General features: G+C 42.1%; 1 protein-coding gene across 23 annotated transcripts in view; it reads left to right on the top strand.

Moving 5' to 3' along the window:
- SYNRG (synergin gamma) overlaps positions 1-21,783 on the top strand; it is a 92,981-nt gene extending 71,198 nt beyond the window's left edge. For 9 of the 23 annotated variants that reach the window (XM_036836162.1, XM_036836161.1, XM_036836155.1 and 6 more), the window contains 5 exons: positions 2,813-2,961; positions 18,389-18,472; positions 18,809-18,919; positions 19,273-19,308; positions 20,326-21,783. In XM_036836162.1, the coding sequence (XP_036692057.1) occupies positions 2,813-2,961; positions 18,389-18,472; positions 18,809-18,919; positions 19,273-19,308; positions 20,326-20,457 (512 nt within the window). In that variant the 3' untranslated portion in view covers positions 20,458-21,783. Of the gene's footprint in view, positions 1-2,812; positions 2,962-5,282; positions 5,661-18,388; positions 18,473-18,808; positions 18,920-19,272; positions 19,309-20,325 lie in introns of those variants that run through there. The other 14 variants (XM_036836175.1, XM_036836163.1, XM_036836157.1 and 11 more) reach the window with 9 other exon arrangements.
- Positions 21,784-25,134: the final 3,351 nt, after the last annotated feature.

Raw genomic sequence — 25,134 nt, 5'->3', positions numbered from 1 at the left:
TATCTCAATAAAGCAAGTCACATGAATTTTTTGGTTTCCCAGTGCGTAGAAAAATTATATTTACACTGTTACTGTAATCTGTTAAGTGTGCAATAGCATCATATCTAAAAAACCAATGTACATAACCTTAATTTAAAAATACTTTATTGCTAAAAATGCTAACCATCATCTGAGTCTTCCGTGAGTCATAGTCTTTGTGCTGGGGGGGGTCTTGCCTCCATGTTGGTGGCTGCTCGCTGATCAGGGTGGTCGCCGGAGGCTCGGGGGGCCGTGGCAATTTCTTAAAATAAGACGACAGTGAGGTTTGCTGCACCGGTAGACTCTTCCTCTCGTGAACCATTTCCGTATACTATAAAACGCTGTTTGAAAGCATTTTACCCACCAGAGAACTTCGTTCAGAATTGGAGTCAGTCTTCTCAAAACCTGCTGCTGCTTTATCAACTAAGTTTATGTAATATCCTAAATTCTTTGTTGTCATTTTAACAGTCTTCACCAGGAGTAGATTCCACCACAAGAAACCACTTTCTTTGTTAACGCATAAGAAGCAATACCTCGTTGTTAAGGTTTATCATGAGATTGCAGCAATTCAGTCACATCTTCAGGCTCCACTTCTGATTCTAATTCCCTTGCTATTCCTACCACATCTGCAGTTACTTCCTCCACTGACGTCACCCCTGAGGGTTGGAATCAACTTCTTCCAAATTCCTGTTAATGTTGATATTGTGACCTCTTCCTGTGAATCACACATGTTCTTAATGGCATCTAGAACGGTGAATCCTTTCCAGAAGGTTTTCAATCGACTTTGCCCAGATCCATCAGAGGAATTACCATCTGTGGCAGCTACAGCCTCACAAAATGTATTTCCTAAAGACTAAGACTTGAAAGTTGAAATTATTCCTTGATCCATGGGCTGCAGAATGGATGTTCTGTGTTTAGCAGGCATGAAAACATGAATCTTGTTGTATATCTTTATCAGAGTTCTTGGGTGACCAGGTGCAATGTCACTGAGCAGTCATATTTTGAAAGGAATCTTTTTTTCTGAGCAGTAGGCCTCCACAGTGGGCTTAAAATATTCAGTAAACCGTGTTGTAAACAGATGGGTGTCATCCAGGCTTTATTGTACCATTTATAGAGAGAGCACAGGCAAAGTCGATGTAGCATAATTCTTAACGGCCCTAGGATTTCTGGAATAGTAAATGAGCACTGGCTTCAACTTAAAGTCACCAGCTGCATTAGCTCCTAATAAGAAAGTCAGCCTGTCCTTGGAGGCTTTGAAGCCAGGTGTCGACGTCTCCTCACTAGCTATGAAAGTCCTAGATGGCATCTTCTTCCAATAGAAAGTGGTTTCATCTACACTGAAAATCTGTTGTTTAGTGTAGCCACCTTTGTTAATTATCTGAGCTAGATCTTCTGGATGACTTGCGGCAGCTTCTACATCAGTCCTTGCTGCTTCACCTTGCACTTTGATGTTATGGAGACGGCTTCTTTCCTTAACCTTCATGAACCAACCTCTGCTGGCTTCACACTTTTCTTCTGCAGGTTCCTCACCTCTCTCAGCCTTCACAGAATTGAAGAGAGTTAGCGCCTTGCTCTGGATTAGGCTTTGGCTTAAGGGAATGTTGTGGCTGCTTTGATCTTCTATCCAGACCACTAAAACTTTCTCCATATCAGCAATAAGGCTGTTTTGCTTTCTTATCATTCTTATTTTCACTAGAGTAGCCCTTTTGATTTCTTTCAAGAACTTTTCCTTTGCATTCGAAAGTTGGCTAACTGTCTGGCACAAGAGGCCTACCTTTTGGGCTATCTTGGCTTTCGACATGCCTTCCTCACTAGCTTAATCATTTATAGTTTCTGATTTGAAGTGAGAGATGTGAGACTCTTCTTTTCATTGAACACTTAGAGGCCATTGTAGGGTTATTAATTGGCCTAATTTCAATATTGTTGTGTCTCAGGGAATAGGGAGGCCTGTGGAGGAGATGGACGGGAACAGCAGGTCAGTGAAGCAGTCAGAACACATGCTACGTGGTTCGTGGTGCCCTAAAACAACTACAATAGTAACATCAAAGATCACTGATCACAGATCATAGCAAATATGATAATAATGGAAACGTTAGAAATATTGTGAGATTACCAAAATGTGACAGAGATGCAAAGTGAGCAAATGCTGTCAGGAAAATGGTGCTTATAGACTTGCTTGATGCACAGTTGCCACAAACCTTCAATTTGTAAAAAACGTATATCTAGAAAGCATAACAAAATGAAGTGCAATAAAGCGAGGTGTGCCTGTGTAGTGATACTGACATTCCGATTCTTTTAAACTGTTAATATTCCTATTTTCAGTGAGTGTAATGGTATTTCCCAAATTCAAACAAATGGACTCATAAAGAAGCCAGAAAAAAAATAGCTAATACTTGGTTAATGCCTACTGTTCTCAGCCTTTTACAGTATTAACCCTTTTAATCCCTTAATTCAACCATCCTTTGAGGAGGTACTACTATTATCCCAATTTTACAGATGAGGCAACTGAAGCACAGAGAGGTTATGCAACCTGCCTGAGGTTACACAGCTAGTTAAGTGGCAGAGTTGGGACTTAAATCCAAGCAGTGTAGCTCTAGAGTCTGTGCTCTTACCAGTGAGTTTATATACTGCAGCATTAAGAGTTGATTGGTCCCAAGGAATAGTAAGTTCACGTCTGTCCAGATAGAGTCCCAGTTTCCACCTAGAATATCAGCCAGCAGTAAGGCTGTCGTGTCTTGCTCAACTCTTTCTGTACGCTTCCAGCACCTAACTGTGTCCTCTCTCACCCTGTCAGGTGTTGTTGAGGTGTACAGGGTAACCAAACGTGTGGAGCTGGGGATAAAAGCCACTGCAGTGTGCAGTGAGAAACTCCAACAGTTGCTAAAGGACATCGATAAAGTATGGAATAACCTAATTGGCTTCATGTCACTCGCCACACTCACGGTAAGCCCACTAGACAATTTAGCAGTTGCTTTCCTTCTAGAAACCTAAGCTGTAAAGCTGAGTGTATGTTCCTATGATGGCACTTACTGGAGGATGAAGGTGCCTACTGTACCAAGTTACGTTAAAGGAAGGAGATAACATTTGTTCCATTAGTTGAATAGTACCAGGTTGGCTTCTGGGTAGCTCCCAGGACCGTTGTACATAAATAAAATGAGAGTGTAGGAAAATGTTCTCTATCTATATTCTTCTTAAGTCACATGTGTATGTGCATGTTTTGCAAAGCACTCGTTTGAGTTTCTCCCTTTGCATTTCTAGTTATTTCTGTCCCCATTTGTGTCCTTTTAAAAAACCGTACGATGAAAACACTAATTCAGAAAGATACGTGCATCCCAGTGTTCATAGCAGCACTATTTACAATAGCGAAGACATGGAAGCAACCTAAATGTCCATCGACAGATGAATGGATAAAGAAGATGGAATACTACTTAGCAATAAAACAGAATGAAATTTTGCCCTTTCCAACAACATGGATGGACTTCAAGGGCATTATGCTCAGTGAAATAAGTCAGACAGAGAAAGACAAATGCTGTATGATATCATTTATATGTGGAATCCAAAACATAATACAACAAACTAGTGAATGTAACAGAAAAGAAGCAGACTTGGGACTTCCCTGGTGGCGCAGTGGTTAAGACTCCACACTCCCAATGCAGGAGGCCTGGGGTTCGATCCCTGGTCAGGGAACTAGATCCCACACGCATGCTGCAACTAAGGAGCCCTCCTGCCGCAACTAAGACCCGGCACAACCAAATAAATAAATATTTTTAAAAGAAGAAGAAGCAGACTCACAGATACAGCGAACAAACTAAACTAGTGGTTACCAGTGGGGTAACCAACCACACTAGTAGTTAGAGGGAAGTGGGGAGGGGCGAAGTAGGGGTAGGGGGGAGTAAAAGGTACAGATTACTATGTATAAAATAAATAAGCTACAAAGATATATTGTACAACACGGGTAATATAACCAATATTTTATAATAACTATAAATGGAGTATAACCTTTTGAAATTGTGAATCACAGTTACATACCTGAAACTAATATATTCTACATCAACTATACCTCAAAAAAAATTGTTTTTTAAACCTAAGTGAAACAAACAAAAGACTGTATGATACATCTTGTTGCTATCCTGTGGTTCATTTAGCCGGTTTACTTTCTTAGGGTCTTGGATTGTTTTCATTGTTTTCCTGTTATGAATAGTTTTACTCTGAATACCATTAAACAAATGACTGTTTCCCCTTTTGGGGATATAGTTTCTCCAAGCGGACTTAAGAGGTCAGAGTGCATGGCTGCACGTGTACACGCACGCCTGCATATAGCTGCTGTTACGTGTGTTATATGGATTTACAGGGAGCTTAGGGGCTAGCTGACAGTGCTGTCAGCAGTATATAAGTATACATTTCTTTACAGAGTATTCTAGCTTTGTCAGTTTCTTACTTTAGCAAGTGTGTAAACGATTTCATAAAAGTGTTTTTTAATTTCTTTCATTTCCTGAGGGGCTAGCCAGTGTCTCAAATGATAATTTACTATTTTTATTTCCTTTGTGTATGAACCGATCATCTATCTCTTTTGACCATTTGACCATATATTCAATGAAATATTGTATTGACCATACATATTTCATACTTGTAATAGACTTATTCACACACGTGCGTGTGCTCATAAGATTACATCAGTTATTTTTTTCCTCTTCTATTTCTTCCCCCTTTTTTTTTTTAATTTTTTACTATTTATTTATTTATTTATTTTTGACTATTTTGGATCTTCGTTGCTGTGCGTGGGCTTTCTCTAGTTGCGGCAAGCGGGGGCTACTCTTTGTTGCGGTGCGCGGGCTTCTCATTGCGGTGGCTTATCTTGTTGCGGAGCACAGGCTCTATGCGCGCAGGCTTCAGTAGTTGTGGCTCATGGGCTTCAGTAGTTGTGGCTGGCGGGCTCTAGAGCGCAGGCTCAGTAGTTGTGGTGCACGGGCTTAGTTGCTTCGCTGCATGTGGGATCTTCCTGGACCAGGGATAGAACCCATGTCCCCTGCATTGGCAGGCAGATTCTTAACCACTGCGCCACCAGTGAAGTCCTCGTCCCCTTTTTAAAATATTTCATGGGGCAAAACTATTTCATTTTTATATATTCATACTTATTCAGTTTGTCTGTGATAATATCCTTTATTTCACAATTTATCTTCCTTCCACAGCTGGAATAAATATGCTGTTCCATTTTCTTTCTTCTTTTCCTTACACTTTACCATGTGCCCCATCTGAAAGAGCAGCCAGTTCTCATTGCACTGCACTGATGGTCAGGAGGACTCCGGCTCTCCCAGCAACCTGTCTTCAACGGCAAGCACATCCTCTCTCCATTGTTGTGTTGCTTCTGGCTTGTACTATTAAGTTCTTAAAGCATTTGAATCATTTCCCAAATCTCTTATTTTGTTCCCTTTGGCCATTTTTCAATTATAACCTAATTATTTTAAAAAAATACTGTGTGGCCAATACAATAAGAAATGAAGTATAAATATTTGAAAAGAAGAGATAAAATTATCCTTATTGGGTGATAAGAAATACTTCTAGAAAACTGAATTCAAGAGGTTAAATTTAGCAAGTTTGGCAAAAATTCATAGCATTCTTTTTATTTTTAAAGACTTTTTGATGCGGACTGTTTTTAAAGTCTTTATTGAATTTGTTACAATATTGCTTCTGTTTTATGTTTTGGTTTTTTTGGCCGCGAGGCATGTGGGATCTTAGTTCCCCAACCAGGGATCGAACCTGCGCCCTCTGCATTGGTAGCACAGAGTCTTAACCACTGGACTGCCAGTGAAGCCCCCTACTGGTTCATTTTTTTATCCACTATCAATTTGTTCTGCACAGCACTCTCAGATGTCTCTTTCTAAAATGCTAATCTGATTGTGTCATTTATATCCCATTTAAAATCCTGCAGTGACTCTGTGGTCTTCAGGGTCAAGTTTAAGCTCCTTAGCTCAGTGAGTAAGGTCTTTTCCATCACTTGGGCTGCCCTGGCCTCTCTTTCTCTGTTAGACTGCTTTCCCCTCTGGACTTTGCATCATTTGTCCCAGAATTCATTCCAGGAGGACTTCAGTCTGCATTAGATGCCTTTCCTGTGTGTGTCCATAGCACATTCTGTCAGGGCACTTACCACGCTTCTTGGTAGTTGTGTTTGCTTGTTTCTTGCCCACTAGCTTCTCAGCTCCTTAAAAGCAGGACTGTGTCCTTTATTTCTTTTTGTTTGTTTTTTTAATTGAAGTATAGTTGATTTACAATATTGTGTTAGTTTCAGGTGTATAGCATAGTGATCTGGTTTTTTTTGTTTTTTGCAGATTATATTCCACTATAGGTTATTACAAGATATTGAATATAGTTCCCTGTGCTATACAGTAAATCCTTGTTGCTTATCTATTTTATGTGTAGTAGTTTGTATCTGTTAGTCTCATACTCCTAATTTGTCCCTCCCCCTTCCCCCTTCCTTTTGGTGGCCATAAGTTAGTTTTCTATGTCTGTGAGTCTTTTTTTTATATACATTCATTTGTATTTTTTAGATTCCACATGTAAGTGATATCATATAGTGTATGTCCTTTTTTCCTTTGTGTTCTAACACAGTGTTTGGTGGGACTTTGTACCTTCTGTTATATACTTTTTTGAACTTCCCAGTTTTTTTCAAGCAAGATAAGCATTTTTGTAGCTCATTATTTTAATAACTGGTTTAAATTTTTTTAATAAATGGATAAGGAAAATAAAACAAAGGGAAAATGAAACTAGGGAAATAAGTTAAAGCCAGGTATGAAGTGTACAGAAATATGTGCTTTTTTTTTTTTGGCCTTGAGGCATGCAGGATCTTAGCTCCTGATCAGAGATTGAACTCTCCCTTGGCAGTGAAAGCCCAGGGTCCTAACCACTGGACCACCAGGGAATTCCCCAAAAATGTGTGCTTTTAAAGTGCTGGCATTTGCTAGTGGTGAGCTGTACAGTTGACCCTTTATAGGCACTGATGTAAAGAAGACGTGATCAGTTCCACGATTCACTGTGTTCATAACATAAAAATAAACCCTCTACTCAGGAAGCATAATTATTCCTGGTACTCAGAAAGAAACTTCTTTTGTGGGTTCTCATAAAGAGGAAACTAACATAATCTACATTATCTTCAAAAATATCCTTTCAGTAAAGAAAGCAGCAGGTTTCATGGAGTAGTTTCTTAGGAAATCTCTCCATAGAGATCGAATGGCATAGCTCCAAGTACAAATTAGTGGAAGTCCTTCCAAGTGGGAAAAAAATAGATGAAATGGTAAACGAGAAAAAACGTGTGGCAGCGCATACTGACGGTGACCGCAAGTCTTTGCTCTGTAAGGAAAACATGTAAATTAGTGAGAACTATACCAGCTTCCAGTAAAATCGGAACAAAAACATGAAGTGATTCATAGAGGAGGCACAGCTAAGCAGTAAACATCAATTCAAATTAAAACAAGATCTCAGTTTTTACCTCCTAATAAACACAGTATGGGGTTTGATTTATTTATTTGAACCCTGATCGTGTTGATGTAAAATTGGTAAAATTGGACTACTTCTTAGGGAATTTATTAGGAATTCATTGATTAGGAAATTGGTACCACCCTATGGGAAAGGTGTCTGGCAACATGCTTTCCCCTCCACCTGTGAACTCATTGAGAACAAGGACCAAGACCACATTTTGTTCATTTTCTGTCTGGCCAGACACTGTGTAAATACCCGGTAAGTGCTGAATGAATGAAAGGACTTGAAAACATTCAGAGCGGTTGACTTGGTAATTCCACTTCTCGGAAAACTGCCTAAGGCAAGAGTTCTACATACAAACTCACAAAAAGAAGCAAGTTAAATGCACAAGTTGTTCTCTGTAAAAGTGAAAAATTGAAAATAACCTAAAAGTCCAAATCTGGAGAATTAGTCGTGTGACTCTTCATACTAGGATGTTAGGCCGCCATTTTTTTTTTTTTTAATTTTATTTATTCATTTATTTATTTATGGCTGTGTTGGGTCTTCGTTTCTGTGCGAGGGCTTTCTCCAGTTGCAGCAAGCGGGGGCCACTCTTCATCGCGGTGCGCGGGCCTCTCACTATCGTGGCCTCTCTTGTTGCGGAGCACAGGCTCCAGACGCGCAGGCTCAGTAGTTGTGGCTCACGGGCTTAGTTGCTCCGCGGCATGTGGGATCTTCCCAGACCAGGGCTCGAACCCGTGTCCCCTGCATTGGCAGGCAGATTCTCAACCACTGCGCCACCAGGGAAGCCCTGCCATTTTTTAAAGAAGCACAAAGTTTGAAATAACACAGAACTATTACTACAGGGCTAGAAGGAAATATGCCAGAATAGTGATAGAGTTGTGTTTGGGTGATAAAACCCTGGTGTTTTTAAAAAATACTTCTAAACTCCAGCTGCGCATGAAGTTGGTTGGCTAGTAATGTACGTGGCGTGCCTGTGAGGCTGTGGGATGGAGAGGGACGTGTTAGCAGGTGGGTCCCCTTTGCATCACTAGCATCGCAGTTCATCAGAGCCTCTCTACTCGGTCTCACAGAGGTCTCACCTTTAGGAGGAAATCTAGAGATTCTCTCACCTTTAGGAATCTAGAGATCAGTGTGGGTCTGGGTCTCTCCTAATTCACCCACCTTCTGCTCCTAACCCTGTGCTGATAGGACCACATTAAGCCTAAATGTCGTCATCATCAATGAGCCAACTTTTACTGGGTGATTACTGTGTGCTAGACCCTATTCGTAACTCTTTACATAGATATAATTAATACAACAGTCTTGAGGGTAGATACTACTATTCTCACCCTTTCTTACAGATGAAGAAACTCAAGCACAGAGATATTGGTGAGACCTGGACTCAGTCTGAAAGTCCTAAGTCTGCTTTTTCAACCACTATATTCTGCTGCCTCCTTGAAATGGGCAAGTTGCATGGGTAAAAGCAGAAAGGCAAAAGCCTTTTGGGGAAGAGTGGGTTGTTATTTAGCATCGAGGTTAATGAGATGAAACATCAGGAGTCTATCTTGGCAGCGACTTGATATAAACAGGCAAGTTCTTTTCTGTACACTTTTTCCCCTGTTTATATCCCAGGACTATAGAGTAGCTTAAAAGAGTCCCCCTTGCCACTTAGATTTTAAGTTTCTTTGTTCTGGTGACAGGCAGTTTCTTCTTGTAATTAACATTTTGAAAACTAGACTTCTAGACAAACCCATCTCTTCTGGTGCTATTAGAAAAAGATGGCTGTGGGAATTCCCTGGCGGTCCAGTGGTTAGGACTCGGCGCTTTCACTGCCGAGGGCCTGGGTTCAGTCCCTGGTTGGGGAACTAAGGTGTCACAAGCTGCCTGGCAGGGCCAGAAAAAAAAAGAAAAAGAAAAAGAAAAAGATGGCTGTGATTGCAAAGCATCTTCCTTTGCCGTGAACTCTTTAAAGAAAAGGTATCACAAAAGACCAAGTGTGTTAACCAGGTTCATTATGTATTAGTCCTTTTCAGTTTGGAGCAAAGGATATTTGGGGAGAGTCTTGGCCTGGATTACTGCTTTAAGGGAGCTGCTGTCAGTGGGTGAGATGGAAGTCAGTTTCATCCTGGTACATCTTGCTCATGAGAAAGGCTTGCCTTCTTGACTCTGATTGCCCCTCCAGACCTTTCTTTTCTTTTTTGATTGCCCCTCCAGACCTTTCTTTTCTTTTTTCTTTTTTCTTTTTCTGTAAAATACATATGCAGTAAAATGCAAAAATCTTCGTTATACCGCTCAATGGTTTTTACATATGCATACCCCATATAACCCATACCCCTATCAAGATACAGAATAGCCCATCATCCCAGAAGCTTTCCTTATGCTCCTCTGTTGTCATCACCCCACTCAGAGATAAGTCATGTTCTGGTTTTTTACACTAAGGATTAGTTTTGTTCAGACCTTTTTAAAGAAGCCATAGAATTTGGTTTTGTGATTTCAAAGGAAGCCTGTTGGGTTTGGTCACACATCTAACTTAGGAGTGTTGCCCTCTCGCTTACGGTGGTTCTAAATCCGTCCACAGGGCAAAATAGGAGGTAAGTGGGAAGAGTGGCCAGGCATTCTTACCCTCTCCTTCAAACTCCCATTAGGAACATCCGTTTCTAGCATCCATGTCTAGATGCTAGAGTGATTTTTACCTGACATTTTTTAGGCACCAGGGAAGGGTAGGTATCTGCCGCTAGACAACACAGGAATGCATTGCACGTTGTACATGACCGCCACTGAGTGTTTGTTTCCCCAGTTACTCATGCAATTCCAGTTATAGTTGATTTTTTTCACCAGGTTAGCTGTGACAGAAAAATAATCATTCTTTACTCAGGTATTTTTCCTGATTATACCATGGCATTTCCTCTTGATAACTGGTAGGTCCTCGGTCTATAAAACTTACTTGAACTGCCCACTGCATGAATAGCATACATTCTACAGAGGAAGTATAAGGTTAAACTTGTCATGAAGAAGACAAGATACTTTAAAAATAGATGCGTAAATGTGAATGACAAAAAAACCAACATCTGTGTAATTTAATTCAGTTGCAACAAAACTATACAAACGCCAAGGACTCAGTATTAGAGGCTCAAAGCAGAGAAATCATCACTAGAGAGAGGCATAATTGAGGTTGTATAGGCAGCTTTTAACTTTTTACATCATTACTTCGTTTTAAGTAGAATTTAAAGTTATTTATTGAACTTAATTGCCACAGTCAGGGTCTTTGATTCCAGTAACACTGATGTAATAGTTACTGTTTCTTTTGCACCTAAAACCTGCTTGGCATTGTGCTGTATGCTTTCCATTCCTTCTCATTTAATCCTGGTAACAATCCCACAAGGTCAATAGTGTAATCCCCATTTTTACAAGGGCAGAAATTGGGGCTCAGAAAAGATGAAACTTGCCTGAAACTTACAAATCTGGGATTTGAATGCAGATCATTGTCTAAAAATCCATTCTTCTTCCTTCTGTGTTGGTCCCAGCTTCCAAGGTATTGAAAAACGACTTGTTTCTTCCCACAAAGACTCCATGAAACTATTCCCATCAAAAGGAGGCTGCATTACTTTTCTCCAGTGAAAAGGTTCCAGGATGCAGCTTGGGCTAAGGAAAGCTGAGTACACAGTCTTAACCTCCAAATTGTGGCTCCTTAATATTTCTTTAAGCTGGAGGTGATACTAGCAAAGTTTTACATTTCCCTTTCCCTTTCATGCTCCCTTTATCCATGGACTAAAACTCCCTCTTGTGGCAAAAGCCTATCTCCTCTGGACACAGGTTGAAGGAACTTTTTTCTCAAGAGATAAAAAGCCCCTATTTTAGTGAGATGAGTGAATTGTTATCTTGAAGTTTTATTTCATGGTTGTGGATTGAATTGAAGTTCAGTAGGTTTGTAACCAAGACTCAGTCCTGGAAGACAATACTAATCCATTTTTGCCATATAAAATCTACGAGAAGAGACAGGACTGTTATTCTCCTGACCTGTGGTCAACTGAAAATCACCCTGGCTCTGTGATTCCACTATTACCCTCAGTATAATAAAATTCTTCTGTACTTCCTTCTGATGTAAAATAAGCAGTGAATTTCAGAGTACTTACTTCCCATTGCTGTGGCATGTCAGGAGAACAGTTTTTTTGTTTTGCTTTGTTTTTTAATTAATTTATTTATTTATTTATTTTTGGCTGCATTGGGTCTTTGTTGCTGCACGCGGGCTTTCTCTAGTTGCAGCGAGCGGGGGCTACTCTTTGTTGCGGTGCGCGGGCGTCTCATTGCAGTGGCTTCTCTTGTTGCGGAGCACGGGCTCTAGGCGCATGGGCTTCAGTAGTTGTGGCATGAGGGCTCAGTAGTTGCGGCTCGCGGGCTTTAGAGCACAAGCTCAGTAGTTGTGGCACACGGGCTTAGTTGCTCCACGGCACTTGGGATCTTCCCGGACCAGGGCTCGAACCCGTGTCCCCTGCATTGGCAGGTTGACTCTTAACCACTGCGCCACCAGGGAAGCCCCAGAACAGTTTATTTTTTTTAGTAATGATAGCATTTTTGTCATCTTGCCAGTCTGCACAGTGTTTTAGAGACAGTCTTCATCATGTCTCTGCATGGCTGTCTTCAGTTGGCAGAAGGTGGATCTGGTAGACAGAATAACGCCTCCCCGCCCCCCTAAAATGTCCACGTCCTAATCCCTAGAACCTGTGAATGTTTTTACCTTATGTGGTAAAAGAGACTTTGCAGATGTGATTAAGTTAAGGGTCTTTGGATGGGAAACTTATCCTGAATTATCTGGGTGGGCCCAGAGGCATGACAAGAATCCTTGTAAGAGGATGGCAGGAGAATAAGAATGAGAAAAAGCAATGTGACAGTCGAAGCAGAGAGAGAGATTGTCAGATGCTACACTATTGCTTTTGAAGATGGAACCGTGATCCACAGAGTGTGCAGGCAGTCTCTAGAAACTAGAAAAGGCAAAGAGGCAGATTCTCCCCTAGAGCTTGCATAAGGAGGAATGCAGTGTTGCCAGCCCACTTTAGACTTCTGACCTCCAGAAGTGGAAGAGGATAAATTTATGTTGTTTTAAGTCACTAAGTTTATGCTAATTTGTTATAGTAGCAGTAGGAAAAATTACCAGAAAAAAAAAATTGTAACCAAGAATGGTTACATTGTAACCAAAATCAAAGGTGTGGAATTGCTTGTGGAACCTGTGTCTAGATCACTCTTTGTATCAGTCAAATTAAGTTCTGCAGCGGTAACAAACAACACCTCCCAGCCCCAGTTCTTAGCAATGTGAAACAGCAGAGCTTTATTCCTAGCTCTTGTTCCAGATCCATCTCAAGTTGGAGGGTCTCTATGCCATGTCCTCCTTACTCAGGGATCTGGGTTGATAGAGCCAACACCGAGTGGAACATAGTTGGTCACCATGGGAGTTATCAAGGGAACATGACAAATAGCACATTGGTCTGGCTTCCTTCCAGAAGTGACCATATTACTTATACTCACAGTCTGTTAACACCATGGCAAGTTACACGACTGTGCCTAATTTAGAGGGACAGGGAAGGCCCATCCGACATTTGTCTGGAAGGAGGAGAATAAGTCTACTGGTAAAGAACACTAAAATACTACCAAACTCTTCTTCCTTAATAATGATTTTCTTGGATGCCATTTTAGTAGTTTATTACTGGCTAAAGATTCAGGATTATATATCCCAGTCTGACTCTGGGACTTGTCAGTGTATGCAGGTCATGTCTAATATAGCTGGGTTTTTAATCTTTACTAAATGCATGACATACTTGCCAGTTAAAGTAGGTGATATGCAATTTAAGGTGCCTGTAGAGGGCATGGCTCCTTATAGAATTAGGGCCATTTGATTGGTGTCACACTGTGTACTACAATAATCTCCCTGCTAATAGATGTGTATTTATAAAGGTTAATTTTATCATTTGAAAGATTAATATGACTACAGGGTAATTTATGCAGAGCCTTATGATTTGCACTGGAGATTACGATATGACCTTTTCATTGGCTTCTTTTATTCCTTTGGTAAACAGGTATTAAAAGGGCTTTTATTAACTTGGATTTGATTTCAAGATTCAGAGAGTTTCCCCGGGTTCTAATTATTTCTCAAATAGTCCTCATTCAGTAACATGATAAATGTCTATAATGTAGATTATAGACATGCTACTATGTTTTTAACCTCTTCAAAAAGCTTGTTAGATTTTGTCAAAGTGAATAATTGTGATGATCATTTAGAGTATTTTATCCTTTCCAGAGCCCTTTTTATGTATCTGTGAGAGTCCTAACACTAATTGAAGGAGGGAGGGAGGTAGGGCAAGTGAAATTGTTACTATTTTACAAAGGACAGGATTGGACAGCAGACAGATGATAATTCCGCCTGCTTCTAGGTTTGACCAAATTGGCCGTGATTACACTAAAAAACAAACAAAAAATTATTCTCTGGCTTGGCTAAGGCCATGTAGGTTCACACAGTTGAAACTTCCACCTCCCTTTTTCTTCTCTGAGAACTGTGTATCCTTCCTTCCTTAAGTGTGATCCAAATGGATTCAGCTCAGGTTTAAGAGAGGTTTATGGAACCTAGCACATGGTTTACTATTTCAAATTAGAAATGGATGGGGAGGGACTTCCCTGGTGGTCCAGTGGCTGAGGCTCCACGCTCCCAATGTAGGGGGCCCGGGTTCAATCCCTGGTGAGGGAACTAGATCCCATATGCATGCTGCAACTAAGAGTTCGCATGCCGCAACAACGATCCTGAGTGCTGCAACTAAGACCCAATGCAGCCAAATACATAAATAAATATTTTTTAAAAAGATACTTATTTCATATTAGAAAGAAATGATTGGGGAAATATCATATATAATCTACACATTTTTCTAGGGAGAAACCTTTTTTTTCTGGGGAAGAATAATACAGTTTTGCAAATACAAAGACAGTATAGTAACTCCTCAGTGGTTCAGCCTAAAGTAACTATAGAACATGTAGCTATTATTTTATTGTCAAATTTGCCATCATCCTGGTCACCTCAGTATTCATGAGGAAAAACCAGCCAACATGCCAGGCTCCCAGATCCTTGACTCTCTGGACTACAAGCCCCTTGTCTCTGTTTCACTTAAGCCACCCCCCTGCATGATCACACTGGACTGTGTTATCACATCACCCTGCAGAGCCTGGGCAATCTTAAACTCAGACATCTTTCTGAGCCCAGCTTGGTAACTCTAGAACTTTCTCACACTTGACTTGCTCTGCTCTTGTTTTTGGTTCTCAAGACAGGACAATGGACCCTTTTACTTTGTTCCTATCAACTCCCTTCCATCTTCACTTCCTTTCCCACCTGCTTTGTCCTTAGTGTTTGAGGTTATTGATGTCTGTCATAGGACAACCAGCTGTCCCGGTTTGCTCAGAACCGAGGGGTGTCCTCAGAGCTAAAATGGCAACAGTCTGGCACAGACCAGGAAGGTGGTCACCCTAGTCCATTGTATCCATATGTAGACATACTATATGGCGGTGCTGCATGCATCTCTTCCCATCCCCATGTTCAGTGACATCACATTGGTAGCTCGAAATTGACCATAGGGGGAGCATTTATACCATGGAAATCAGCAAATGCTTCAAATCAGGGCTTGACTTGTTTTGTTGATTGTCTAGACTTCAGGTGATAGAGAAAATGTTAATAATGTAGATTAAACTTAAAAGTATGCTGTGTCTGTAGCCATTATGTTGTGAGTAGAACCAAAAGTTGAGGAAAGATTCTCCAGTATTCAAGAACTATTATCTGATTCAGCAAAGAAGTCACTCATGTATTTGACAGACAAGTGAAGTTCTGAAGTACGTCTGAGTCATTTCACTCTAGCCCTAGTCCTTCACATGAAAACATCAGCCTTCGCATCAGAACTAACACTCTTTCAGGAAAGCAGGCAAAGGTTGTTGATCTAAGAGTTGGGCAAAAATCCAAGAAAGCATTTTGTGAGAACAAGATACTATGTGGGATTTACAATAAAGATGATGGTATATTTTATTATTTGTAAATTGTGTGCTACACATTCTTTATATCAGTAAAATTTATAATCAACTTACATACGTGTGTGGGTTTATGTGTATATATGTATTTATATGCGTGCACACATACATCTTCCTCTTTGGAAAGTCAGTTCTTAATAGTCGGGGAGGGGAGCAGTTTTGCCCCAAATTAGCCAGGGATCCTACATGCAGAGGACATGTCTTACAGGTCTTTTAAGCTCGTCTTACAATTATCCAGCTTAGAATGTCAATGGTGCCAAGTTTGAGAAACTCTGCTCTAGGGCATATATAAGAAAAATAAATTAGTTCATGTATACGTAACTTTTACACACTAAGAATCCAAAATCTTTTTTTCTTAATTGTTTTAATTGAAGTATAATTGATTTACAGTGTTGTGTTAATTTCTGCTATACAGCAAAGTGATTCAGTTATACATAATACACATTCTTTTTTTTACATTCTTTTCCATTATGGTTTATCATAGGATATTAATATAGTTCCCTGTGCTATACAGTAGGGCCTTGTTGTTTATCCATCCTATATATACTAGTTTGCATCTGCTAACCCCAGCCTCCCACTCCATCCCTCCCCCAACCCCTGCCCCCTGTGCAGCCACCAGTCTGTTCTCTATGTCTGTGAGTCTGTTTCTGTTTCATAGATAGGTTCATTTGTGTCATATTTTAGATTCCACATATAAGTGATATCATATGGTATTTGTCTTTCTCTTTCTGGCTTAATTCACTTAGTATGATAATCTCTAGTTGCATCCATGTTGCTGCAAAGGGCATTATTTCGTTCTTTTTTACAGCTGAGTACTATTCCATTGTATATATGTGCCACATCTTTACCCATTCATCTGTTGATGGACATTTAGGTTGTTTCCATGTCTTGGCTATTGTAAATAGTGCTGCTGTGAACATAGGGGTGCGTGTATATCTTTTTTGAATTATAGTTTTGTCTGAATATATGCCCAGGAGTGGGATTGCTGGATCCTATGGTAATTCTATTTTTAGTTTTCTGAGGAACCTCCATACTGTTTTCCATAGTGACTGCACCAACTTACATTCCCACCAACAGTGTAGGAGGGTTCCCTTTTCTCCACACCCTCTGCAGCATTTGTTACTTGTAGACTTTTTAATGATGGCCATTCTGACCAGCGTGAGGTGGTACCTCATTGTAGTTTTGATGTGCATTTCTCTAATAATTAGCGACGTTGAGCATCTTTTCATGTGCCTCTTGGCCATCTGTATGTCTTCTTTGAAGAAATGTCTATTTAGGTCCTCTGCCCATTTTTCAATTGGGTTGTTTTTTTGCTGTTGAGTTATATGAGCTGTTTGTATATTTTGGAAATTAAGCCCTTGTCGGTTGCATCATTTGCAAATATTTTCTACCATTCTGGTTTTTTGCTTTGTCTTTCTGGGTTTTTTTGGCTGTTTTTGTCTTGTTTTATTATTCAAGTGTTTTTCGTAGTTGAGGAATCACGTACATACAGTGAAGTGCCCAGATCTTAAATGTATAGTTGGACCAGTTTTGACAAATGCACACACCATGTAGTACACACCCCATCGGTATATGGAGTGTTTTCATCACCCCCTAAAGTTCCCTTCTGCCCCTTCCCAGTCAGTCCCCTGATCTGATTCCAAAAACAACCAGTGATCCATTTTCTGTAGATTTCCATCACCATAGATTTGCCTGTTCTAGAACTTAATATAAATGAAATTATGTAGTGTATATATTCTTGTGTCAGCTTCTTTTACATAGCATTTCATAAAAATTCATCTGTGTTGTGTGTATCAGTCTGATCCCTTTTATTACTGAGTAATATTCCACTGTATTAATATACTATGGTTTTTTCAATCCATTTTCTTGTTTAAAGATACATGCTATTTCCAGTTTTGGCTAATATGAATAGAGCTGCTATGAACACTTCTTGTACAAGACTTTTGTTAACATGTTTTCATTTCTCTTGGATAAAAATATCTAGGAATTGCAAGCTCATACAATAGATGTGCATTTTAACTTTTAAGAAATTAACAGCTTTCAATCATTGGGCTTTTCATCATTGGGCGACACACTCCCTATTTCATAGATTTTTTGGTAAGGAATAAATTAAATAATGTATGTAAAGAGCCTAGTGTACTGCTTAGCACAGGTAAAGACTTGTTAGCTGTTAATATATTTATTCTCCCTAGCCGATAACATCCAGATTGCTCGTTCTTGAGTGCTAGGCCTGTATATCCATCTGCCTGCTCGTATAGCATCAGAACTCAGCTGTCCCACAGGCAGCTTCGACTCGGCTTGTACCAAATTGAACTCTTCTCCCCAGTCTCCATCCCCAAACTGGTTCTCCTCTCACGCGCCCCGTTAGGGTGAATCCTCTCAGTTGCCCAGTCCCCTCCCCTCCTCACACATCTAACAGATCCCCCAGGCCTGTTGATTCTGCAGCCTTAATAGCTCTTCATGTGTCCATTTCTCTCCATTCCGCACTGTTGCTCCCTCAGTTCTGACCTTCAGGACCTGTCTCCCGGCTCGCTACTGCAGCCTTGTAACAGAGGCCCAGACCCCCAGTTCAGTGCCTGCATTGCAACCAGAGGGGTCTGTCCACAGTACAAACATGATCCTGTCACCATCTAGTTACAACCATAGGGCTTCCCAAGATAAAGTCTCAACCCCTCATATTCCTTTCAAGGCCTTCGTGCTCCAGTTTCATCTCCTCCCTCCTTCCGTAAGCTTGGCCCCCGCTCCCTAGATTTCTTCTCATACCTGATCTTTTGCTTAGAGGCCTTTGCCCAGGCTGCTTATTCTACATAGAGTAGATACCCTTCCCTCCCCTACCTCATCCTACCCCACCCCTTTCACCTAGCAAACACCCATCAGGACTCAGCCACCGTGTTTCGAAGTTCTCAGAAGCATTCTCTGCCACCACGCTCCTTTCCCCTTGAGTCGGGTAAGTGCCCCACCCCTTCCCCCTTGTGCTCCGGCGCTCGGTCCTTACCCCTAGTGTGGATCTCGTGGCACAGTGTGGCCTGATACCCACCTCGCCCTGACCCTAAACTGAGCTCTCAGAGGACAGGAACCACTTTGTGCTCATCCTAACGTCCCTAGCAACTAGAACACAGCAGGGCAGGTACTCGGAAAACGTCTGGGAAATGGAATAATTGTACTGGTGGTGGTAGAGAGTGGACTGAATTTGCTGCTGGACCTGCTGGGATGTGTGATCAGGGAGCGAAACCAGCAGCGTGTGGAATTGCTGGCTTCTTACCCGTTTGTCTTGTCCTCACAGCCTGATGAAAATTCACTGGATTTTTCCTCTTGTATGCTACGGCCCGGGATTAAAAACGCTCAGGAGCTTGCTTGTGGGGTGTGCCTTTTAAACGTGGACTCCAGGAGCCGGGTAAGTCACCCGCCTTCCCCCTCCCCTGCACGGTCTGCTTCCCTGACTGACCCAGGAGGCAGCCCCATCTGGCCCTTCTCGGCAAGGTCTGTGACCCGAGGCGGGGAGTTTATCAAGCCCTGAAATCTGACCACAGAAGCAGACACGTTCTTTCAAAGGGGCAGCGGGGGTAGCTGTCGAGGGGTGGAGGCAGCTCCTGCCTTTCTAAGGAGCGGGCTTGTTGGCACGTGCCTGCCTACCCTCTGCACAGTGGGGTGGCAAGGAGAAAAGGTTAAACCTGTAAGGACTCGTTTGGAGGCCAGAGGCCCTGTTCTGGGAATTTTGTTGACCTTATGGTTTCAACGTTATTTCAGAAAGAAGAGAAGCCTGCAGAAGAACATCCTAAAAAAGTATGAACCAGTTACGCGTTATCTTAGCGTCTCCATCTTAATTTTGAGTGTGGAAGGCAAATTCGATGATTCCACTGCCATCCTGAGCTGTTCCAATCATGGATCCTTTGCTGAGTCCTTTTCGTTCCCATAGTGTTTGATTCGGTCAACTAACATGTCCGTGCGGGTCCACTTCCGTCTCGTGTGCATGCTTGTGGCTCATAGTTGGCTTCTGGTGTTGCGGTTATTTTTCTCTGGGATGAACAGGGTAACAGAAGGAGCAGCTTCTGGAAGACGAAGTGGTAGTGACACACAGAATGAGATCAGAGAGCTTCAGGACTTGGCCGTTAGCAGACAAAAACAAATTGTTTGGGTCTTAGAGCTTTATTTATTTGTTTACTTGCTGAGCTTTACAAAACACCCCAGGAAGTGATTGAGGTTAGGGCTGGCTGACTGTAACTTACCGGTAAGCAGTATTCATCTGGAAATCATTCTGCTGTGTTTAACATCTTTATTTTTTACAAATCCTATACCTATTTGGACTTTTTAATGATGTCAGTTTGGTTATCAGCTCCGAATGGCATTAGGCCCTAAGAGTCTTTAATCTTTCATTTGCTTTCATGATAGGACTGTAATCAGCCTCAGAAACTTAAGGGATGGCGTGTTATAGCCAAATGCCAGCCTCAGGGAAGGGCTGCTTTCTTCACAGAGAGATCAAAATGATCCCCAGCCTGTGGCTGTTTTCGTCCTGTGGCTGTCAGGACCCCTGCCAACCCGCACAGCCTCTGTCTGCCTTTTCTAGGAACGATTTGGCCTCCTTTTGCTGAAACTGGGTTTAACAGTAAAGATTTTTTTATACCTTTAATTAGCGGCGAAAAACTTTCTCGCTTGAATTCCTGTAGCCACCTGCTCAGCTTTTGTGTGTGCGCCAGTTTGGCCTCAGCCTGTGAGCTGGAGAGGGGTCCGCGCCGGCTGCTGGGCAGTGCCCAGGTGTGGAGGGAGCCTGACTGGCCCCCCATGTCTGTTTCCTCCCGGCAGGCGTTCAACTCGGACACGGACAGCTTCAAGCTGGCTTATGGGGGACACCAGTATCATGCCAGCTGTGCCAACTTCTGGATCAACTGTGTCGAACCGAAACCTCCCGGCCTCGTCCTGCCTGATTTGCTCTGAAGTCTCCTGAGAGCTCCTCTGGGAAGTACTGGCTGGGTTTGTTTGTTTTCCATCACACCCCTTGGGGTGACAGGGACCAATAAACAGAATGCGAATGCTGCAGAGCTCCCCCCGCCGCCATCAGTCTACGTGAAGAAATCCTCAGGAGGTGGCACGGGAGGAAGAAATCCTCAGGAGGTGGCGCGGGAGGAGGTGCTGCAGAAGTTCCCAGTCTTTCCCACCGACCACCTTTGCCCCCAGGTTCCCTCGGCCAGTCTTTGGGATTCGGGGTAAAACTGCTCTACCCAAACTGCACTGGAAGTTTGCTAACTTATCTCTAGTTCTCTTAAGATGTTTTAAAACATGGACCACAATTTTCTTTATCTAAGGAATATTTGCTGCTGCAGTATTGAAACTGTGAAGAATTGACATTTGAAGAAAACTGGAGTTGGAAGGATGTTTTGAGCCAGTGTTTTGTGTGTATCTAGAACACCTACTGTTCTGTGAAGTAGAATGCATTTATCCGTATTTAGTTTGTTAATATCTGACATGAATAAAAAGGGGAAAATTGTGATTAAACTGATATTCTTTTTATAGAAAAAATGCTGCTTCTCTCCATTGGACAGTGGCAGGTGGGTGAGGGCAGATTTACCAGCTTTACTGTCGCAACCGAACCAATTCTCTACTCTTTTCGTTCATTTCTAAGACTGTCAACTTTTAAGAAAACTTTCTCAAAACATGCCTGGGAACTTTGCAGTGAGAAGAACATTCATTTTGATAGAGGCCTGAATCTCGGGTATCGGGGTGAGTATTGTTGCCCTTAGGCGCCGTCACTGAAAGCCTTGTTTTACCTCACACACAGACTGTGAACGTGATATTTTTTTCAGATGAGATTTGCAAAGCCAGCTGAATGAAATCTCTTTGCAGAGGCCTCTAGCCAAACTTCCAGAAATGACTGCACAGGGACCAATACCGCAGTATCTGTGAGAGACCGGGAAATTAATTCAGGGTTAGAAGGTGGAGCTCCTGGTCTAGCGAGGAGAAAAGTAAGGTGTGTATTTGTGGTTAGAGGCACGTGACTTAGAAGTAAAGGCAGGAAATTGTTCAAAAACAGCACTGAGTTTTAGAAGGAAAAGGCTCATGCTCTCTGGTATAGGGAATTTTCTTTGCCACTTAAACTGAATGCATAAAATCCGGGGGAAAGAAGCCAAGTGGTTAAAAACTGTGTTATTCCTGGGAAGAACCCGCCAAACTAGGACACACGTTTCTCTCAATTGTTAATTACCTGCTTTGTGAAGAGATTTTGAATCTTGTGTGTTTCACTTTGTATGGCTTAAGCTCTCTGACCTAGACTTAGTTTTTTTTTGTTTTTTTTTTTCAAATTATTATTTATTTATTTTATTTTTTTTTGGCTGTGTTGGGTCTTCGTTTCTGTGCGAGGGCTTTCTCTAGCTGCGGCAAGCAGGGGCCACTCCTCATCGCGGTGCGCGGCCCCCTCACCATCGCGGCCTCTCTTGTTGCGGAGCACAGGCTCCAGACGCGCAGGCTCAGTAGTTGTGGCTCACGGGCCCAGCCACTCCGCGGCATGTGGGATCCTCCCAGACCAGGGCCCGAACCCGTGTCCCCTGCATTAGCAGGCAGACTCCCAACCACTGCGCCACCCGGGAAGCCCTAGACTTAGTTTTTATTTGTAAACTGGAACAGTTGGTTTCGTCTGTGTAATTGCTGCTTTACATAATTAATTAGATCATTTTCCCTCCTGAGGACAAAACTTGAGGAAATTGTTTTGTTCCACCTTACTACCTTTTACTTCCATCCGCTCCAAGAAAGGTAGACAACGTTTTCATTCCCGAGCTGTTGATGAGGCTTCGGCTTTACCTGGCTGCGCGCCAGAGGGCACAGAGAACTGTTGATGAGGTAAATCTGTTTTTCTCATTTGCTCCAGATGATACCATCTCCAGCTACTAATGACTGGGACTGCTGTCTCTGAACTGTTACCTTTGCCCTCCACAGAGCCAGTGGGTGTTAGTGACAACAAAAGTGGGCTGGTTTCTAGCAGGTTTTGCCTGAGGCCTCTGGGTTCCACTTTAGCCTGTGCAGCACCTAGGGTTTCAACATGGCACCAAAATTCAAGCAGCCTTCTCATTGGTCTTATACATTCCATGATAGACCATGATAACAAAATCTACCTTTGCGACAAGAAATGTCTCCCAGTTTGACAGAATTTACGTTGCAGAGACATTTTTTGGAAATGCTATGTGGACTATTATTCTGTCACAGTGGTCCATACTGATGACATTTTAGAAAGTATGCTCACCTGTTAACTAGATTGGCTTCCATTTCTAGATATATTCCAGAATGCCTCAGATACAATTCGTAAGTGTAATTACTGCTGACCTTACCAAGTATCATAGGTTTAAGTCACTCCATGGGAGGTGCCAGGGGAAAACACAGCAGACATCAATAAAAAGCCTTTGCTATGAAGAGTATTCACTACTTTCAGTATCTGTTTAGTACTGGAAATGTTTTATTAGATCCACCAATAACGATCTGGGGAGTGTGGAATACCGTTGCATTGATTATCTTTATGCAGGTTTATTAAAATGAGTCAGCACTGCATTCAGCTTCACCTCAGCGCTTGCTAGCCAAGAGCCCAGTGTCCTTGGAAACAGTAACCAAGGTTACTTACTTCCATACAGTGCATTGTGCAAGCTGCTTCACCCCCTTCTTGAGTGGCAGTTAGTTAGCACTGTTTTGGTGTTGTATTTTGCCTTTACATTTTTTATGGCTTAGTGTGTAATTTTTGTCTGGACATGCTTGAGGTAGGAGCAGCACAGGGTGTATTAGGATATTATCCATGCTTTATTTTTCCTGTGGGTACTAGTTAGTTCATATAGGTTGCATATTTTAAATTATTTGAATATCTTTTGTGTGCATATGCATAATTCGCTAATTTACAGATGCCTTCTACTTGCCTTCTATTTAATGACTAGCGTGTTCTTAAGCTTTGAAAAGATTATAGGGCCTTTATGTTATAGAAATCTGAAATGTTTGCTCTGCACTGGGGATCACTACAAAATATCCCGTCACACCTTGGAGGTCACGTACCTTCCTTCGTGACCTTTAGCTAATAAACGCCAACATTTAGATTGGAAAGGTGTTAGGCTTCCCAAGTGCTAAGTTACATCCCAGTAGTGGCATTTGCCAGGATTTCTGCAGGAAATTTTTCTTAATTACCAAGAACATCTGTCACCAGGTGTTTTCTTACTATATACAATTTGATTTTTGCACGTTTATCCAGAGACTACCGGACTTACTAGAGTTTGCCTTCATACTGTAGAAGCCGTAGCCTCCAGCGCAAGTTTGTTTTTTCTGATTGTTTTTTTTTTTTTTTTAGTGGCTTTAGCTGTTTTTTTTTTTTTAAACATGTTTTATTTTGTTTGCTTCTTTGACCATGAAGCTTTAATTTTATTTATTTATTTATTTATTTTTGGCTGTGTTGGGTCTTCGTTTCTGTGCGAGGGCTCTCTCCAGTTGGCGGCGACCGGGGGCCACTCTTCATCGCGGTGCGCGGGCCTCTCACGGCCGCGGCCTCTCTTGTTGCGGAGCACAGGCTCCAGACGCGCAGGCTCGGTAGCTGTGGCTCACGGGCCCAGCCGCTCCGCGGCATGTGGGATCTTCCCAGACCAGGGCCCGAACCCATATCCCCTGCATTGGCAGGCAGACTCCCAACCACTGCGCCACCAGGGAAGCCCCTGATTGATTTTTGATCATGTGCTGCTGAGGCATTTATGGGTTGCTCTGATTTCCCATAGAAACTGTTAATTTCAATTTTCCCTTCTAGACAGTAATGGTGCACGTTTATAAAAGTGGGCAAATTGTGTAAGATAAGAAAAGGTGGAATTTAGAGGGAAACCGTTGCCACAAACCAGGTAAAATCTGGAGGATATAATGTATATAAATATGCGGCCGCTGGCATTATATGGAGGGCTTCTTGCCAAACAGACTGAAAATCTAGGAAATTTTTCTACAGATAAGCAAGGAAATGAAGTAAAACAAAGCCGTTGCTGGGACAAGCAGCTCCCCTATAAAAGTAAGGAGCAACCTGGTAACGCCCAGTGGTTTCCCAGGAGCGTGGAATAGAGAAGAGCTAATATAAACTTCTACCAAGTCCCAACCAGTTTCTGGGGGCTTCCCTGGTGGCGCAGTGGTTAAGAATCCACCTGCCAATGCAGGGGACGTGGGTTCGAGCCTTGGTCCGGGAAGGTCCCACATGCCGCGGAGCAACTAAGCCCGTGCACCACAACTACTGAGCCTGCGCTCCAGAGCCCACGTGCCTAGAGCCGGTGCGCCGCAACAAGAGAAGCCCGCCCACCGCAACGAAGAGCAGCCCCCACTGGCCACAACTAGAGAAAGCCCGCAAGCAGCAACAAGACCCAACGCAGCCAAAAATAAATGTTTTTAAAGTTTATAAAAAAAAAACAAAAAAAGTTTCTTTGATGGAGGACTCACTGCTTTGGTGCCCTCCAGTTCCCAAGAGACAACTGAAAACTGTACCCTTTATTAGAGTGTATACTGTGCTGTTTTCTACTATTCCAACACTGTGAATTATGTTTGTTAATATCTGCCCATCTGCAAGGATGGTCAACACTGACATGATTCAAGTGGGATGTCTGGTTTAAAGAGCATTCATAATTA

The sequence above is a fragment of the Balaenoptera musculus genome, chromosome 20, assembly GCF_009873245.2.
Source record: "Balaenoptera musculus isolate JJ_BM4_2016_0621 chromosome 20, mBalMus1.pri.v3, whole genome shotgun sequence".
NCBI lineage: Eukaryota > Metazoa > Chordata > Mammalia > Artiodactyla > Balaenopteridae > Balaenoptera > Balaenoptera musculus.
The sequence above is the reverse complement of the archived record's forward strand: the minus strand, read 5'-3'. Positions and strand labels throughout refer to the sequence as shown.